The 19,817-nt window shown below is 41.5% G+C and overlaps 1 protein-coding gene across 1 annotated transcript in view; it reads left to right on the forward strand.

Moving 5' to 3' along the window:
- Window positions 1-19,817, forward strand: part of CAPRIN1 (cell cycle associated protein 1) — a 49,277-nt gene that overhangs the window by 13,978 nt on the left and 15,482 nt on the right. The window contains exons 3-12 of the mRNA XM_055141953.1: window positions 1,835-1,897; window positions 1,989-2,075; window positions 4,404-4,642; window positions 4,923-5,005; window positions 8,968-9,105; window positions 11,469-11,521; window positions 11,608-11,694; window positions 14,160-14,315; window positions 14,395-14,503; window positions 17,122-17,183. Coding sequence (XP_054997928.1) covers window positions 1,835-1,897; window positions 1,989-2,075; window positions 4,404-4,642; window positions 4,923-5,005; window positions 8,968-9,105; window positions 11,469-11,521; window positions 11,608-11,694; window positions 14,160-14,315; window positions 14,395-14,503; window positions 17,122-17,183 — 1,077 coding nt within the window. The remainder of the gene's footprint in view (window positions 1-1,834; window positions 1,898-1,988; window positions 2,076-4,403; window positions 4,643-4,922; window positions 5,006-8,967; window positions 9,106-11,468; window positions 11,522-11,607; window positions 11,695-14,159; window positions 14,316-14,394; window positions 14,504-17,121; window positions 17,184-19,817) is intronic.

Consider the following 19,817-nt stretch of genomic DNA (forward strand, 5'->3'; position numbering starts at 1 on the left):
TACTGTCTTGTCTTTCCAGCTCTTTGGATTCTTTATTTATTTTTTATTTTTTATTTTTATTTTTTTGCTTTTTGGGTTACACCCAGCGATGCTCAGGGGTTACTCCTGGCTTTGCACTCAGGAATTACTCCTGGCAGTGCTTGGGGGACCATATGGGATGCCGGGGATCGAACCCAGGTCAGCCGCGTGCAAGGCAAACGCCCTACCCGCTGTGCTATCGCTCTGGCTCCTCTTTGGATTCTTAAAGCAGTAACTTGGTTGTAAAAGCCCTCCATTATTCATTCATTTATTCATTCATTCATTCATTCATTTATTTATTTATTTATTTATTTATTTATTTATTTATTTATTTATTTTGGTTTTTGGGTCACACCTGGCGATGCACAGGGGTTAGTCCTGGCTCTGCACTCAGGAACCACCCCTGGCAGTGCTCAGGGGACCATATGGGATGCTGGGATTTGAACCCAGGTCGGCCGCGTGCAAGGCAAACTCCCTACCCGCTATGCTATCACTCCAGCCCCAGCCCTCCATTATTTAAATGTGCCATCAGAGGGTCTCGCACACTTGGTCCTGGAACTTGCTGGGGGTTTGAAGTCTATTTGCCATGCTGTGCTAGCTGGAGTTGCCTTGATGTTCCATGCATGGCTTTACCTGCTGACTGCAGTGTGATTAGCACTGGGATTTCAGATAACAGCTACCAGGATCTCACTCAGTGCATGTGATGGCTCTGGGGATTGAACTTCAGACCTCACGATGGCCAGGCATGGTAAGGTACGCACTTGAACTTGACTCATCTCCTAGCCCCCAGTATTACCTGAATATCTATTTCTTCTTTTGTTTTTTTCCTTTCTATTTTTGGCCACACCTGGTGATGCTCTGGTGTTACTTCTGACTGCCCTCAGGAATTACTCCTGATGGTGCTTGGGAGACTGTCTGGGTTGCTGGGGATTGAACCCAGGTCTGCTATATACAAGGCAAGCGCCTGACCCAGGTACTCTGTCCCCTGAATATCATAATAGCATAGGAGACTTAAGCTTTTCATTTTATTTTATTTTGGATTCTGTTTTGCTTTTATGCCACACCTAGCTGTGCTCAGAGTTTACTCCTGGCTCTGTCTGTAGTCACCCTGGCATTGCTCAGGCGACCAAATGGGGTGTGGGGATTGAATTCCAGGACGGCTGTGCAGGGCAAGTGGCAAGTGCCCTTCCCACTGAACTATCACTTTGGCTCTCAAATTTTTCATTTTTAGTAAGAAGCAGAGGTAAATTTTTAACCCCTGTTCTTACCCATTTACATAATTTTTACATGTGTGAAAATTTTAAAGCTGTTGACTATTAATACTGCTTATAGGGGATGGATAGCTTGAAGTACCTTTTTCAAAATCACTGAAGTACATCTAGGAATAAAGACATGGTTTTCTGCACGAAACTCATTTACTCGTACCACTTATTAAAAGGGTGTGGGGGGAAGCAGGACAAAACTTTAACATAATATTTTGAAAATATCTGATATGTTCACTAGGATTTAAGTTTGATTTTATAACATTTTGACTTTGGGTAGGAACCATACTTTGGTACATCTAATGCACATCATTGAGGCACTTAAAGGATAAACGTTGGTTGTATTGTAGGCTTTTCATTCAATATTTGGTATTCATCGAGGCTTAAATTCAACTTTTAGCCTGGTCTTTAAAAATTAAATGATGTTATTTTATGTGCTAACAAACTGGAATATGCAGAATATAGAATAAATTTTGAACATGAGGATTTTGTTACTTTAGTATGGTCAACTTGGTATATGCTTTCAATATGGAAATTATTTTTTTTTTATATAGGGCAAACTTGATGATTACCAGGAGCGAATGAACAAAGGAGAAAGGCTTAATCAAGATCAACTGGTAATGTTGACTTTTATGAAATACTTTATACTTATTAGTATAATAAGAAAAATGTTTTGTTTTAATAAAGTTAGACTCTTTGTTATTTTAGGATGCTGTATCTAAGTACCAGGAAGTCACAAATAACTTGGAGTTTGCGAAAGAGTTACAGAGGAGTTTCATGGCATTAAGCCAAGATGTAAGTTGTGGACACTGCATATTCATGAAATAATGAGGAAGATAGAAAATTTATTATTTTGGTTTTAGTCCTTGAATAATCTTGGTAACCTTTCTGCTAGGTAAGAGGATTTGGATCTAATTATTTCTGAGGTACTTTTTGATTCTGTAAGTTTTATTGTTTTGGGCTTAATTTTAGGGGGCATACCTGGCTGTGCTTGAGCGCTATACCCCTTAGTCTGGCAGGGGCCGGTGAATAATGGTCCCAATTAGTTTTTCACATGCATCATATGACCTTTATCTCTGAACCATCTCCTGGTCCCCAGTTCTGTAACTATGGAAATTTTTTGGTGTTTCGAGAGCGCCAGGCAGTGCTTTAGGCTTACTCCTGGTTCTGTCCTTATTTCCTCATAGGGCTCAGGGATCCATCTGGGCAGTGCAAACGTCTTACCAGTCCTGAAGCAACTGCTGCTGCTAAGCTGTTCTCAGCTATAGCCTATCTCTTCGTGTTTTTCGGTCTTTTTTCGCTACTCCATTGATCTGGTGTAGTTTCCTTTCCCTTTCTCCCCTTGGTTTTATTTTATGTAAGTTTTTAGTGGGGTGCTATTTATTACCTTTTGACCAGTGCTTGGGGCTTGTTCCCAGCATTACTTAGAGAAACCATTTTATTTTTTAAAAATTTTTTATTAGTGAATCACTTCGAGGTACAGTTAATAGACTTTCAAACTTTCGTGCTTAAAAGAACATTCATACTATGAACATTCATAGTATGAATGTTTCAGTCATAAAATGCTCGAGTACTCATCCTTTCCACAAGTGTCCAAGAGGTACCATCTTGTAGTACTATGTGGTGGTATGCTTAAAACCCTTGGGCCCAAAGTGCTTGGTTTCACCAGGGCCTGTGTTTCATGGGGGAGCATGTGATGCTCTGCATCAAACTTTGGCCTCTTCCATGAGGGCATGTGTTTCCTAACCCTAGAATGCCTTTATAATACCAAAAATGGAAGTTGGAGCGGTAGTGCAGCGGTAGGACTCTTGCCCTCAGCCGACCTGGAGGCCTCTTAGAGACATCTTTGGCATCCCAGATGATCACCCAAGCCCCACTAAGGAGCAATTTCAGTGCAGAGCCAGGAGTAACCGCCGAGCATTGTTGGGTATGACCCACAAAAGCAAATAAATAAAATATATATATCAACAATGGCTTTGGGTGAAGGAATGAATGGGTTTTGGTATATCCTTATTAGTATTATTTAACAGTAGTAAAACTTTGGACCATTTTTTCCATATATGAGACAGGTATCTTGTTTTGTTGAAGTTTTTATTGATTGGGAACCTTAACGAAGAGTTTGATACTCATCATTTTTGTTGTGGAAAAATTGAAAGACAAGTTCCATATCCAACTAGTACGTAATATCTGCAACTATTCACTTTAAGCAGATTGATTAATTGATTAAAATTTAGCAGACCCTTATTTGCTAAATTTTTTGCATCAGCTTGCAAAACCATCATTTTTTATTTATTTTTTTATAGTTACAAAGCTTTCGTGTTTTGAGTTTCGGTCATACAATGATCAAATACCCATCCCTCCACCGGTGCACATTTTCCACCACCAAAATCCCCAGTATCCCTACCCCCTTCTGAACCCTTCCACTGCCTGTGTGGCAGACAATTTCCACAATACTCTCTACTTGGTTTACATTCAGTATTTTGGTGCCAGTCCCACCATTGTTATTTGCAATTTCCCCACCACCTCTCAAACCTGCCAGAAAGGCAATGCTAGACAATTTGTTTTGTATTGCTTGTTATGAATAGCATATAGTGTCTGCTCCTGGAATTTTAAAGTTTTAATAATTAGGCTCTGGAGAGATCTCTCAGTGAGCTGCTTGGTTCCGAGATTCGTTTGTGTGTCTCCGGAACATGGCTGTTCAGGAGCTTAATAAGTAGCTGGGAGCAGTTCGTGGGTGTCATCTCAAGAGTCCCATCATTTTAATAGTGTTTCAGTAGCATATCTTCTTGGAAAGAATTACTTTTAATTTCTAGCAATTGCTTAAAATATGGGCAGTGTTTTAAATATTGTTTATAAACTCTTCCATCATTCTTGTAATTATTCTGTGTATTAATCTAATTAATTGAGTGAGATACTTCCTGAGGGGGCACATGTGGGCTGTACCCTAGGTAGTGCTCATAGGTGGTTTTGGGAATTGAACTGGGTTCGGTCATCACCTGGTACCCCTCCCCCCCACCTTGTACTATTTCTACAGCCCCAGTGAAATATATCTTAATTGCATTGGACTGGAAATTGAACAAAAGGAATTTTGTAAGATTTATTTTATGTTATATTCTTACGAAGATTCAGAAAACGATAAAGAAGACAGCACGTCGAGAGCAGCTTATGCGAGAAGAAGCTGAACAGAAGCGTTTAAAAACTGTACTTGAGTTACAGTATGTTCTGGACAAATTAGGAGATGACGAAGTGCGGAATGACCTGAAACAAGGCTTGAATGGAGTGCCAATATTGTCCGAAGAGGAATTGTCAATGTTAGATGAATTCTACAAATTAGCAGATCCTGAACGGGACATGAGTTTGAGGTATAGTGAGTTGTATTTGGTAATAGAAAGTTGTTTGTGGGCCATAGCTGGCTCTGCTCAGGGCTTTCTCCTGGCTCTGAGCTCAGGGATCACTCCCCATGGGGCTTGGGGTGCCATATATTTTAACAGATTTGACCCTGTTACCACATATGATAAACGTGCAAGGTAAGCGTCTTACCCACTTACTTACTGTCTTGTGTCTCCAGTCCCGGTAATGGAGACATGTAACTTGGATTCAGTTGGCAACTGAAACGAGGCAATCTGTTGTTTATTTTCTAAGGTTGAGCGAACAGTATGAACATGCCTCCATTCACCTGTGGGACTTGCTGGAAGGGAAGGAAAAGTCTGTGTGTGGAACAACTTGTGAGTATCACTGACGATTTTGTTTTCATAACTTGAGAATATTTTCAAAAATTGTTTTAAAGTAATGAAATTTAGAATTGCGTAGGATTTACTGTTTGATTTTAGGTTTATTGTGTTTTGGGGGGGGCCTGCTTCTGGCTCTGCCCAAGGGACTGTATGTGGTGCCAGTTGAACCAGGTTTGTGACTGTACCTTCATTCATACAAGGCAAGCACCTTAACCTTTGTACTCTTGAACTCTTCTAAATACAAGTATTCTGCTTGGGGTCACAGCTGGCAGTGCTTAGGGACTTTTCCCGACTTTGCTCAGGAATGACTCCTGGAGGTGCTCAGGGGACCATATGTGGTGCTGAGTCAGGGTTGTAACTGAGCCACATGCAGTAAGAACCTTAACATTGTGGCCTTTTTTTTTAAAAAATCTCTTTATGGGGCACACCTGGCGATGCTGGGGGGTTACTCCTGGCTCTGCACTCAGGAATTACTCCTGACAGTGCTCAGGGGACCATATGGGATGCTGGGAATTGAACTGCGCTCAGCTGCAGGCAAGGCAAATGCCTTACCTGCTGTGCTATTGCTCCAGCACCTTAACTTTGTATTTATTATATTTTTTTATGAAAATTTGGGTGGTTTGGAGCCAGAGTGATAGAACAGTGGAGAGGGCACTCAACCTTGCACACGATTGACCTGAGTTTGAATCCTCATTATCCCTTATAGTCCCCTGAACACTGCTGGATGTGGCCAAAAAAACGGGAAAAAATCGAGTGATTACTATGGAAAATGAATTGGATATTGGATTGAGCCTGTGGTTTCCACATACAGAGCATGTTGTTCAGCTCTTGGAGTTACCTTCCCCAGCCCTGTTTTCCTTCTTTTTTTGTGTGTGTATTGTTTTTTGCATGCTCGTGCATGTGTGGGCAAGTTCCTATTCTAACACCAGCCATAAAGCACCAGAAATTTATAACAAAGGGTCCTAATTTCATATGATTTTTTATCTAACATAATCAAATCAATCTGCTTAAAGTGAACATTAAGTTGATTTTTTTCCTGAGTTTTTGATTTAATGGGGTGTTTTTTCCTCGTAATTTTACTCTTTATCATTGCCCTGGTCTTTAGGTTCTCTTTGGCCATAGTCACTTTCGGTACCTAAAGTTGTCCTGGTTTCTTTGGGTGTGGGATGGGGTTTGGGCCTGATGAACGCTTACTCCTAGCTCTGTTCTCGGGGATCACCCAGGGCGGTGTGTAGGAGAATGTTAGTAGTAAAGGGTAATCTGCCGTAGCCCGAGTGCTCTCTCTGTGATCCAAGAGCCAGTGTTCATGTTTTGTTTCTACTTATTCCTTTTTTTGACCACTTTAAGTACCGTCACTGCACTGAATTGATGATGGGAAAATAAGTTGGTTTTAGTCTCAATGTTTTTCACAAGCGTTGAATAATAAGAATAAGACATTTAATCTTGTTTGAGTTTGGGTCACACCTGGGGGTGCTCAGGGATTATCCTGGTGGGGCTTCAGGGACCATCCTGGGGTGCTGGGGAATCAAACCTCGTGTGCATGCTGCATGCACAGAAGAGCTCTACTTTATACTCTTGTTCTACCTGTAATCTTGTAGCTTGTTTTGATGTTGCTTTTCTATCTAATTCTGTTCCCACTTCTAAGAAATGAAACATTTTTGTTTAGTTTATGAAATTTACTAATGTACTTCAAATTGTTTCTGTGTACATTTGGTTTTCTTGAAAATAAAGTTTGTCATAAACCAATTAAAAAAAATTTTGTTTCATTGGGTCACACTTGACGTGTTCAGTGCTTACTCCTTGCTCTAGTTAGAAATCACTCCCAGTGGGACTAGGTCAGGGAACAGCTGTGTGCTATGCTGGCAGTGGAGCCTGGGTCAGTGGTGTGCAAGGCAGTTGCTTTTCTACCTGCTGTACTACCTTTACGGTACCTAGGGTGAATTTTATGTTTTGGTATTTGATATGATTCTAGAAGTTATATTTTCTGTGTAGTAATCTTCCTAGGGAAGAGACCCCCCTCACCATCCCCACCCCCCCACCTTACCTCTTAAATACACAGGGAAAAAAATGAGATTATTGATAACATTGTGCCTCTGGCCACCTGTATTCTTGTTTTCCAAATCTGACAATTTTATTTGAATTTTCTTCTACTTTTCTTTGTTGTCTACTTTTCCCTAGGCTCTACCCCCGGATTCTCCTTCATCTTCTTTCTCCGGGTTTGATTTTGGGCCACACCCAGTGATGCTTAGAGGTGACCCCTGGCCCTGTAATCAGGCATCATTCCTGACAGGCTGTGGGCAGAGCATAGGCGGTGCTTGGAGTCAACCCAGGCTGACCGCATGCAAGGCAATTCCTCTCTTGGGTCGTACTATCTCTCTGGCCCTTTTTCCTTTAAAGTTGTTCAATGGTTTTATTTTGCTTATGTTGTATATGCCGTTCTTTTGGGGGGCGGGGCTTTATCCATTGGCGTTCAGGACTTAGTCCTGGCCCTTTACTCAGTAATTACTCTTTTTGGGCTCAGGGGACTGTTTGTGGTGCTTGGGGATAGAACATAAGTTGGCAATGTGCAAGGTAAGCGCCCTACCTATGGCACTGTTGCTCTGGCCCAATATTGTATATACATTTGAACTTAAATTCAAGACTTTTCCCTCCCTTCACTTAAAACTCCCCAATTTTTTCCCCATTTTTTTCTCCATTATTTTCAAAATTTAAAATATTCAGCTATAAGGCATACTTTCTTCTGTTTTTAGCCCACACCCAGTGGTGCTCAGGGTTTATTTCAGGTGCTGCACTCAGGAATCACTCCTGGCAGTCTTGGGGCTGTATGGGATGATGTGATCAAACTTGGGTTGGCCACATGCAAAGAAAGCATCCTGCTTCTCCTGCACCCCTGTAGTGCATACTTTTGATTCTTTAAAGTTTGGCCCCTTAAGACTTTGTAAATGCTATTGCTTTTATCTTGAAACCTTCTCTCCCTCTATTTTTCAAATCTAAGCTTTTGCAGCATAAAAATCAGCAGTCTTTCTGTCTCTTTCTGACTAGGTTCAGAGCATTGTACCTTTGTCTCTTGCACACCCCTGTGGTCTGGATGCAGGACAAGGAAGGGACGTGCATTAATCACATCAACTCTAGCTCTTTAAAATTTTTAATAATTGAATCACCATAATAGACATAATTACAAAGCTGTTCATGTTTGGGTTTCAGTCATTCAATGTTCAAACACCTTTGTCTTTACCAGTGTAAATTTCCCACCACCAAAGTCCCCAGTCCTGCCACCGCTCCCCCACCCCCTCCCCACAACAGCCTACCTCTATGGCAGACACTGTTCTTTTTTTTGGCTTTTTGGGTCACACCTGGCGATGCACAAGGGTTACTCCTGGCTCTGCACTCAGGAATTACCCCTGGCCGTGCTCAGGGGACCATATGGGATGCTGGGATTTCAACCCGGGTTGGCTGCGTGCAAGGCAAACACCCTACCCGATGTGCTATCTCTCCAGCCCCCTATGGCAGACACTTTTCTTCCTTTCCTTTTGGGCACTATGGTTTGCAGTACAGATAATGTGTCATGGTGTCCCTTCTCTTGCATATCTGGGTCTTTTCACAGGTATGAATATTTTATGAACATTAATTTTATTAATACTTTATTAAAATAAAAGTTGGACAGCAGAAAGCCATGAGAGCCTGTTTTTCCACTTTTAGTCTTAATATCTAGCATGTATTTGAAAAAGTTGATGAATAAATGTTAATTGTAAGCTTGGGAGGGACTAATTTACTTACCAGGTAAAGTTTAATAGATTGTTTTCTTTAATTTGTAATTTCTGTTTGTAGGATTTAATATTATGTGTCTTAGTAACTTGATGAGGTTTCCCTTATTACACAGTTACGTAGAATTTTGAATCTTTTAAGTCAGGCATCCTTAGCTGGCCTAACACTGTTCATTCATACTCATTTTTAAGATAAAGCTCTAAAGGAAATTGTTGAGCGTGTGTTCCAGTCAAACTACTTTGACAGCACCCACAACCACCAGAACGGATTGTGTGAGGAAGAGGAGGCAGCCTCAGCACCTATAGTTGAAGACCAGGTAGCTGAAACTGGTGAGTGCTTGTGTAGCTTTAGGTAGTTTTCCTTGTTTCATTTTTCTGTGCTGGCGATTGGATCCCTTGAGGTCCTCATAGACATGTATTTTAACACTTGAGCTATCTCCCTGGCTTAATTTCTTGAAGTTACTTTTTCTCCTTTTCTGGATATATATATTTCAGTTTGATTAATATTTTGGGGTGTCTGTGTGTAGACGGGCTCATGGTGATGATTAAAACCCAAGACCTTACATGCATGTATGCCACTAAGCCAAATTTCTGTTCCTGGAGAGATCTGGTAGTTTTTGGAATACTAGTTTTTTATATTTTAAAGTTTTTGGTTTTGGGTCACACCTGGGTAAGGCTCAGGGGTTACTCCTGGCTCTGCACTCAGGAATTACTCGTGGTGGTGCTCAGGATCTTACGGGATGCTGAGGATTGAACCCAGGCTGCAAATCCCCTACCTTCCGTAATATCTCTCTAGCTTGGGTTATTGTGTTTTTTAAAAGATACTGAACATGATAAGATACAATCACTAAAACTCATTGGGAATTACGTTCAGAAGTATTGTCAGTCATTGATCTTGCTAATCTTTCTCTTTCTGGTTTTTGGCTCAGCTGCTGCTGACTTGCAAGGTACTCATGTGCCAGGAATTGAACCTGGTCCTACTGTTGCGAAGCTTACAGAGGATAACCTGGGAGGTTTCTTTCTGGCCTCTATTTTGCTATTCTTCATCACAGAGATTGACTTTTTTGTTTTGTTTTGTTTCGTTTTGGGGCTGCACCCAGTGGTGCTCCAGGCTTATTCTTGGCTCTCTGTTAGGTATCTCTGGCAGACTCGGGGACTATATGGGATGCAGGTGATTGAATTTGGGCCAGCCATATGCAAAGCTAATGCCCTACCCAGTGTACTGTCACTCAAGCCCCAGAAACTATTTGATGCAGTATTGCTGGACTGGAGTATTTTAGGATGGGGGGTTGGTGGGGAGAATGGACTCATGAGGTGGTGCTCAGGGGTCCTGGGTGTCACTTTTAGTGATACGTAGCTACCAGGCCAGTGGTTTATTTCTAGAGTTTGATAATTAAACACAGACCTTGTAACCAGTGGTGCTCAGTAGGCTGTGTGGTGTTGGTGCTGGGTATTGAACTAATAGAAAGTTTATGAATTTGTATATTGATAAAGGCAGGCAGATGTTGTAAAGCTTTTTAAATAGAATTTTGACTTCCATGTTCAGATTGCTGTTTACTATCGCAGCAGTGTTAGGAAGTGGACATTATGTTATACTTTATTTTTTAAATGATACTTTGATAATCACCTCATAATCACAAATTATAACTCTCAGTGGCAAGTTAGCACATAGTACAACACTAATAAGCACCATTAATACTCAGTGATACCCAGTTAGAAGTATGCTGATGAAACATTTTGTTGTGTTTTGCCATGGTTAAAAGTATGAACTCTGGAATCGGATAACCTGGATTAAAATTTTGGCCTGTTTTTCTTTTGGGTTTTTCTTGTCGTTTGGGCTACATTAAATAGTGCTGGGAATTCTTTCTGTCTCTCTGCACCGGAGTGGTCATGGGATCATACATGGTGCCAGGGATCAAACTGGCATTGGCACCTGCCAGGAAAGCACCTTAGCTCCGGTACTATCACTTTTTAACTATATAATTGTGTACTTTTTAACTATATAATTCTGGGCAAGTTATTAACTTTCTGTACCTCAGACTCTCCTTTTTAGAAATAATAGATATGAGGTAGCTATATGGTGCCTTTTTTTTCCCTATGTGTTAAGGTTGAAGCCAGAGAACAAAATTACCCATTGAAAGAATTTATGGTTAAAGATTTGTAAAGTACCCACCCTGTCCCCCTTTCATTGTCATTTTTAATGAGTTGATTTAAAATGGGGGCGTATGATTCTTTCGGGAGGGCTGCATCCGGGTGCGCTCAAGATCCTATGCAGTGCCTTGACTCAAACTTGGATGGATCTTCAGCATGTGCTCCACCCCTTTTAATGGTTTCTTTTCATGGTCTCCACACCATGAAATGGTTATTTCAATCATGCTTGCTGTAAAGCTGCTTCTAAGAAGATGGGAGTTTTAACATAACTATTTACTGATGTTTTATAGTATCCTGAAGATAATTGAGGGTAATGTGTCCTTGCTCCTCCTCCCCCTTTTCAGTATCTGGGATTAAACCCAGGTCTCCCGGATGTAAGGTATGCCACATTCCACTGAGCCACATTCCTGACCCTACTCATAGTGGAATAAACACGAGATATTTCCAAGTCTGTTGTAGACATTTAACTAATAACAAATCAACGGTATTGAACAGTTTACTTAGAGCTTAAGCGGTATCTTTTTTTTTTTTTTAATTCTTAGAACCCGAACCAGCAGAAGAATACCCTGAACAAAATGAAGTCGAGTCAACAGAGGTAAATTTTTTGTGTGTGTGTGTGCTAGCTTTTTCTTTTCTATTGCCTTTCAAACAGAGGTCTCAGACATTTCCTTTCCTTTGCAGTATGTAAATAGACAATTTATGGCAGAAACACAGTTCAGCAGTGGTGAAAAGGAGCAGGTAGATGAGTGGACAGTGGAAACCGTTGAGGTAAGAGTTCACTCTGGGGGCTGGAGATATAGCACAGCGGGTAGGGCGTTTGCCTTGCACGCGGCCGACCCGGGTTCAAATCCCACCATCCCATATGGTCCCCTGAGCACGGCCAGGGGTAATTCCTGAGTGCAGAGCCAGGAGTAACCCCTGTGCATTGCCAGGTGTGACCCAAAAAGCAAAAAAAAAAAAAAGAGTTCACTCCGTTGCCAGGTACATAGATGGCTTGTTTCAAATTGTACTCCTTAAAAATCTGTGAATTAATGTTAGGGGTTTTTTTGCATTATTAATACGTTATAGTAACAGCTGATTATTGCTGGGTCTGATAGAACCACTGCCAATCAGAAAATTAGTTATCTAACTTCGGGTTAATCTGTTTATTAAAATAGAGAATTACATCTATTGATATCAGGTTACTCTCAATTAAAGTCTGCGGCGCCTCCCACATGGCTTGATGTCAGAAACACCTTCCAAGTATGTTGGCATCTTAGTCTTTCACCTTATGCTCTTCTGGTTATCAGGCTCTAGATTACTTTTGTTTATCAACTTCCATTATTACCTTATAAGTTATTTACTAGAAAAATTAGCTTATCAAAAGAATTTACTCGTTTTGGTTCCTTATTTATCTAAAGGATAAAAATAAAAGGAGCTTGCTTTACTAACCTGGTTCTAGAATTCCTTTTCATTCTTTTTCTTTTTCTTTTGTACATTAAGCATTTAGACATAGATGCAGGAGGGACTGGGCAGATAGCTCAAGGGGTAGAGTGGGTCTGAGTTAGGCTGCCAACCATCAGTGGCCCTCTGAGAATTGCTGCGGCTGATGCCTTGGTGTGGCAGCATCGTGTCACTGGGCTGAGAACTGAACTGTCATGCTCACAGCGCTACTGAGTACAGCTTAGAATAACCTTGGACCCACAAGCAAAGTGGGTTTTGTTTCATAAAGTTTAGAAAATGAACTTTAAACTGTGAATAGTATATTCCTCTCCCCAGCCGCCTCTTAGTATAACTCTCTCAGGATCAGTTTCAAAGTTGTTATAATTGCACCAGTACCATAGCCTTTGTTCAAATAATAAGATAAACTGGTGGGGGCAAGAGCAATAATACAGTGGGTAGGGTGTTTTAAAAAAAAAAGAGTAAACAATAAAAACCTGATGAATTTGTTCTTTACTCTCAAAAGTAAGTTAAGTTAGTAGGATCAAAATACTATTCATGAAACTCTTAAAAGTTACCTTGTAATGGGCTGGAATGATAGCACAAAATGGGTAGTGTGGTTGCCTTGTATGCGGCTGACCTGGGTTTGATTCCCAGCATCCCATATGGTCCCCCGAGCACCGCCAGGAGTAATTCCTGAGTTCATGAGCCAGGAGTAACCCCTGTGCAATGCTGGTTGTGACAAAAAACAAACAAAAAAACCAGAAAAACCCAAAAATTACCTTGTAAGATAAGCATGTTTTTGTTGAATGTAATTGAGAACTATTAGGAGGGCTGGAAGAAAAAAAAATACAGTATAATGGTGATACATGTAAGAGGTATGAAAATCTGCTGTGCCCTAAGAAGACTGGATATATGATTTAGGGAATACAGGTAATAAGCACTTATTAGTGTGGATGTAGTGATATAAATGAGTCATCAGCATATTTATATTGAACATTTGAATAAAAAATAATGGGTTGCATAGTAGGGAAAGGTTGGAAAGTAGCATGTGCTATTTTGTGGTTAAGTACTTCTCTCTTTTTATCAGAAAGAAAAGAGCATTACTGTATCTACTTAATCAATGTGCCAGTTAGTGTTCTTTGTACCTGACAGGTGGGTCTTTATAAAAGTTATCCAGGTGGGATTCTAAAAACTTTGTTTTATTTTGGAGCCACAATGGTGGTACTCGGGGTTTACTCCTGACTGTGCTTAGGGTTCGTTCCTGGTGGGCTCATGGAATTAAATGGAATGCTGGGGATTGAACCCAGGCATTAGAACTAGAATGAAAGATAGTATAAGCTTTGGCAGACAATGAAATGGTAGGAACTTTTGGAGTGTGATTAAAAATAGTAATTCTCGAGCTAAAAATTTATGTATAACAACATTATTTTAGAAAATGTTATGTGTTTACTGCATAGTGAGTGACCTTGTGGAATTGAGTGCTAGACATGATAGCATCTTTTGGGAGACAGTTGCACAGATTGTAGTATGCGGGGTCAACTCTCACTGAGCTTTGGTGGGGGCGACCATTCACTGTTAGGGAATGAATTTAGGCCCCTCAAATGGCCCAGCCTCTTGGGAGCTACCCAGACCAGTGATAACATCTTAAAGTGATCATAATTTCACGTCATAATTGTGGTCAATTTGAGATACTGTGTAAATAGCCAATTATGTTTACTGTATGGATGAGGTGAAATTATGGTAATGAATGGTTCAGTACTTTCATTCTGTACACCCATCTATCTCTCTGTCCCATTTCCCCTTCTCATTAGGTGGTAAACTCACTCCAGCAGCAACCTCAGACTGCGTCTCCTTCAGTACCAGAACCCCATTCTTTGACTCCTGTGGCTCAGGCAGATCCCCTTGTGAGAAGACAGCGAGTACAGGATCTTATGGCACAGATGCAGGGGCCCTATAATTTCATCCAGGTTGGTGTGTTTAGTTTTTAAGCCTTATAAAAGAAGTTTTAAGTGTTTACATTATTTAAATCTCATATCTTCATTGTAGGATTCAATGCTGGATTTTGAAAACCAGACACTTGATCCTGCAATTGTATCTGCACAGCCTATGAATCCAACACAAAATATGGACATGCCCCAGCTGGTTTGCCCTCCAGGTTAGTAATGAAGATATATGTATATACACGCACACATACATGCATATGTATGTGTACTGTAGTCCACATTGCCGTGTTCCCACACAAACTGTGCAGTTCCAGGAGTCATATCTGGGGTTTCTGCAAAGAAATCTTGTGCTTTAGTGACTTGAGTTGTCTCCATAGCCCCAGTAATGAGATGTATGTATATCATATATATGGTTTCTGGATTTTTTGGGGTCCCGTCTGGCAATGCTCAAGGGCTACTCCAGGCTGTTTCCCTTAGATCTCCAGGGATGGAATCATTGTTGGCTACAGTAGCAGTGTTGGTGAATGTAGCTGCCCTCCATTGTTGGCCACATGCCAGGCATGTGCTTTATGCCTGCACTATCTACCACAGATATGTATTAAAGTATTTGTAGAAGCTTATTCTTCCACTATTTTAATTCTGGGATTGTTAATTTTGAAAAAAAAATTACTGCATGTAAATAATAGAAAAGTACAGTTGCAAAGGTATGCAAACAGCTGAACTGGGTTCAATCCCCAGCATCCCTTATGTTCCTCTGAGCACCTGAGCAATGCCAGAATTGACTGCTTAGTGCCGAGTCTGTAGTAAGTCCTGGGCATTGCCAAGTGTCACTGTCACTGTCATCCTGTTGCTCATCGATTTGCTCGAGTGGGTACCAGTAACATCTCCATTGTGAGACTTGTTACTGTTTTTGGCATATCGAATACACTGTGGGTATCTTGCCAGGCTCTGCCGTGCGGGCAAGATATTCTCGGTAGCTTGCTGGGCTCTGTGAGGGGCGGAAGAATCGAACCCGGGTCGGCCGTGTGCAAGGCAAACGCCCTACCCGCTGAGCTGGTGTGGTCCAGAAACTAAATTTTGCAGGGCCAGAGTGATGTTACAGAAATTGGGTGCTTTGCTCTCGGGAAACCTGGGTTTGATCCCTGGAACCGTTTATGGGTCCCTAGTTCCCAGACGTGATTCCTGGACTGCCACCTTGTGTGCCCAAAAAGAAAAAAGGGGGAAAAATGCATTATTTCTAAATGATGGCTTGTGGGCGAGACTTCTGCCCCTACTCTCCCCTGTACTTAGGGCCTTGCCATACTCTACTGTGCTTAGGGCTTAGTCCTGACCGTATACGGTGCTGGGGATCAAGCCCTGGTCAGCCCAAGGCAAGCGCCTTATAAGCAGTACTCTTGCATTACTAACAGAACTGTCTGTTTGGTCTGTTCTTTTTGGGGGGTGGGGGAAACGAGTTGGCAGGGAGTATCCCAGTTCTTGCTCATCCATTAGTGCTGGACCACCCCCTCCCCCACCCCCCCGCGCTCACCCCAGACCTACATCCTAAGGTTCTTGGGAGCCATGTGGTACTGGAGATAAACTTGAGGCCTCTACACCAGGAATATGCTCTAGTTCTTTGTTTTGGGGCCTGGTGTTTGGAGGCCTTACTCCTGACTCTGAGCTGAGTAGTCACTCCTGGCAGGCTTGGGAATCATGTGGTGCTGAGCGTGGAGTCCAGGTCAGCTGTGTACAGGGCAAATACTCTGCCAGTTGTACTATTTCTCTTGCTATCTTTTGGAAGAATATGAAATTATATGTGTTGCAAGCCATAATGTCCAAAAGTAGAGAGAGAGTATGGGGAATATTGTCTGCCATGGAGGCAGGGGGAGGGTGGGAAAGGGGGGATTTCCCGGGATATCGGTGGTGGGGAATGTGCACTGGTGGAGGGATGGTGTTTGATCATTGTGTGATTGTAACCCAAATATGAAAGCTTGTAACCATTTCATGGTGATTCAATAAAATTTAAAAAAAAAATAAGAGAAAAAAAGAAATTATATGAAAAGTTGATAATATGGATATTATATACGGTTTTTGACTAACTGTAATTTTATGTTACTGTAGTCACTGCAAGTGGGTCTAGTTAAAAAATACAGGCATTGTGACTTAAAACACTGAACAGTTTCTGGCACACAATGCTCAAAGTCTTAGCCTACACTTACCACCCCTATCAGAATCCCTCTTCGTCTGTGTCACAGGGTTCCTTCCCCAACTCACTCTGTCCCCTTAGCAAGCTCATTTTTAAAGTAAAAATTTAAGTATTATGATTTGGAACATGTGTTTAGACTGATACTGACTCTACAGGTTTTGTTCTTCTTTAGAGTCACACCCAGTGCTGCTCTGGCTTACTTCAGCTTCTCCACTCAGGGATTACTCCCTGTGCAGATTGGGGAGCATTTGGAGTGCTGGGGATTGAACATGGCTTGCAAGGCAGACACACTACCTGCTGTACTATCTGTAGCCCCTGACTCTTACAGTTTTGATCTTACAGTTACTCGCTCACTACCAGTGTTAAAAGGGTCTATTTTATGAGTGACACTGGCATTAAATTGTTAATCTCTTCATTAATACTTGGGTTAACATCTTTACAGAACAGTGACAGCAATTGTAAGTTTATGAGTGAATAATTTCAACCCCTAAGCAAAACTATTCATATTCTATTTAATAGCTTCTAAATTATTTTTATGAAAGAGAAAATGTTCAATTAGCCTTTAAGAAATATACTTTGAATCACCAAGTAAGACTCTTAGAAGAAATTTAAATTTGGATAACACTATCTTTGGGTCTGTTACAGTTCATTCTGAATCTAGACTTGCTCAATCCAATCAAGTTCCTGTACAACCAGAGGCAACACAGGTAAGAGTGATCTAGTTTTTCAGGTCTCTTTTTTTTTTTTTACTGGGGGAGGATACACTTGGCAGTGTTGGGGGCGTACTCCTGGCTCTCTGCTCAGAGATCACTCCTGATGAGGCTCAGGGGACCATATTGAATGCCTGGGATTGAGCCTGGGTTGGCCAGGTGCAAGGCAAATATCCTATCCTTTGTACTACCGCTCTTACCCAGCCTCCGACCTCTTCTGTGTGTGTATGGTGCTGGGGATCAATCCCAGAGCCTTACACATGAGATGGAATTGCTCTACTGCTGAGGCTCTCCGTGGCCCTTGTCAAGTGTGGAGGTCTTGTTTAAATGTCTCTTGGGGCTCTTTTTGGCCTTTGCTTGTGAATCTCAATATTAACTTGTTATCAAAATTCAGTGTTTGTAGCAATAACTTGGCTCTGTGCTCAGGGATCACTCCTGGCGGGGTGCTAGGGAATGAAAGCTGACGTGGCTGTATCCAAGGCAGTTACCCTACTCGCTATACTATCTTTCCATCTTTTTCTTTGTATTTTAATTTTTTCAATTTTATTCCTTTTAATTTCCATTTCCTTGATTTTTTTGGGGGGCAGGGGGTACTGTACTATAACTGGTAAGAGGCTTCTGTTGTATGCTGCTGACAAGGTTTGGACCCGGCGTCCCATTTGCTCCCCCTAGCATAATGATTAGTAACTCCTGGGTATAGCCAGGTGTGGTTCCGCCCCCAAAAACAATAAAAGTGAACACCCATGTGAATTGGGAATAAAGAATCCAAGGGTTCCTAAATGAGATTAGTTTGCAAATTTTGGACAAACTATATGGTTGAGGAGTTTTGGACAAATGGTGATCGGGGTATGTTGTGATATAGGAGGTAGACTTGAACTATGGTTTGGTAGGCTTTTTCTTTTTTTATTTTATTTTATTTTATTTTTTGCTTTTTGGGTCACACCCGGCGATGCACAGGGGTCACTCCTGGCTCATGCACTCAGGAATCACCTCTGGCGGTGCTCAGGGGACCATATGGGATGCTGGGATTCGAACCCGGGTTGGCCGCGTGCAAGGCAAACGCCCTACCCGCTGTGCTATCGCTCCAGCCCCGGCTTTTTCTTTTTTTAAACATTATTATAAGGAGTTTGTATTTTGACTGAGTTCCCCATTCTGCATCACATCTATGGTGAAGAAATAGGCTTGTATTGTGTTAGTACTCATGCAGAACAAGATGAATTGTGCAAAATTTAAACAACAGTCTCGGTCAGAATTGGGCTTGACATCTTCTGGCTCTTGAAAATGAAACAACAGGAAATTCATAGCACTCCAATAATTAGAAAGAGAGCCAACAAGTGTAGTAGAAGGTCAGAAACATTTTTGTATACTAACTGCGCCTCCTAAATTATCCTTGCTGGGGTCTTAGTAAAGCATCCCATTGAGGAATAAAAGAATTCCCTTATGTGATCCTTGTTGCTTTTACTGTGTTTTTTTTTTTTTCTTTTTGGGTCACACCCAGCGATGCTCAGGGGTTACTCCTGGCTTTGCACTCAGGAATTACTCCTGGCGGTGCTTGGGGGACCATATGGGATGCTGGGGATTGAACCCGGGTCGGCCGAGTGCAAGGCAAACGCCTTACCCGCTGTGCTATCGCTCCGGCCCCTTTACTGTGTATTTTTATCTTGGATTTTTCCATTTAATTACATTTACATTTGTCTCTATTTGGTTTATGTATTTTAAAAAATTTTTTGGACCATACGTGGTGGTGCTCAGGGTCTTAACAATCTATGCTTGGTGTTTCCTGCTGGTGCCGTGTTTTGTGTGTCCCTTGCTCTGTTTTGTCTCTTACTGAAGGAATTTTTTTTTTTTTTTTTTTTTTTTTTTGGTTTTTGGATCACACCCAACGATGCACAGGGTTTATTCCTGGCTCTTCACTCAGGAATTACCCCTGGCGGTGCTCAGGGGACCATATGGGATGCTGGGATTAGAACCCGGGTCGGCCGCGTGCAAGGCAAACGCCCTACCCGCTGTGCTATCACTCCAGCCCCTTTTTTTTTTTTTAAAAAAAGGATTAGATCAGTTTCTGTGCGGATTATTTCTAGTTTTGGCGAAGATTTGCTGTGAACCTGGGAGGAGGAGGTTAAACATCGGTTCTTCCTCAGCTTGCTGGCCCTTTCCTTGTCCTCTTTTCTGTGTTATCGTGATGATTTTATTTTTTTCTAAGTTTTGTTTATGATTACATTGTGTTAAGTGATCATTGCTGATAGGCTCGGGTTACCATATTGGGATATCAGGGATTGAATTGGTCGGCCATGTCCAGGGCAAGCAAACCCCCACCCCGCACTGTGCTCTCTCTCCAGTCCTGAAGGAAAATGTTTTCAAATACCTCACTGAGTAGAATTTGGGTTGCTTTAATTGCATCTTTTTTCCCCTCCCTGGTATTGAACCATACTTGGTGGTTTATAAGATCTTTTGTTTTCCACCCCTGCTCTATGCTCTGCACTCAAACCTGAGGCTTCCACATACAAGCAAGCATGTGTTCTTAGGCCATTGAACTATCAATATCCTCACTCAGGGCTTTAATTTCCAAGGTTAGTTCACATTGTTGAATTTTCAAAGAAACAAATATTGGAGGGTTTGAACTGATTTAGG

Source organism: Sorex araneus, chromosome 6, assembly GCF_027595985.1.
Source record: "Sorex araneus isolate mSorAra2 chromosome 6, mSorAra2.pri, whole genome shotgun sequence".
NCBI classification, from domain to species: domain Eukaryota; kingdom Metazoa; phylum Chordata; class Mammalia; order Eulipotyphla; family Soricidae; genus Sorex; species Sorex araneus.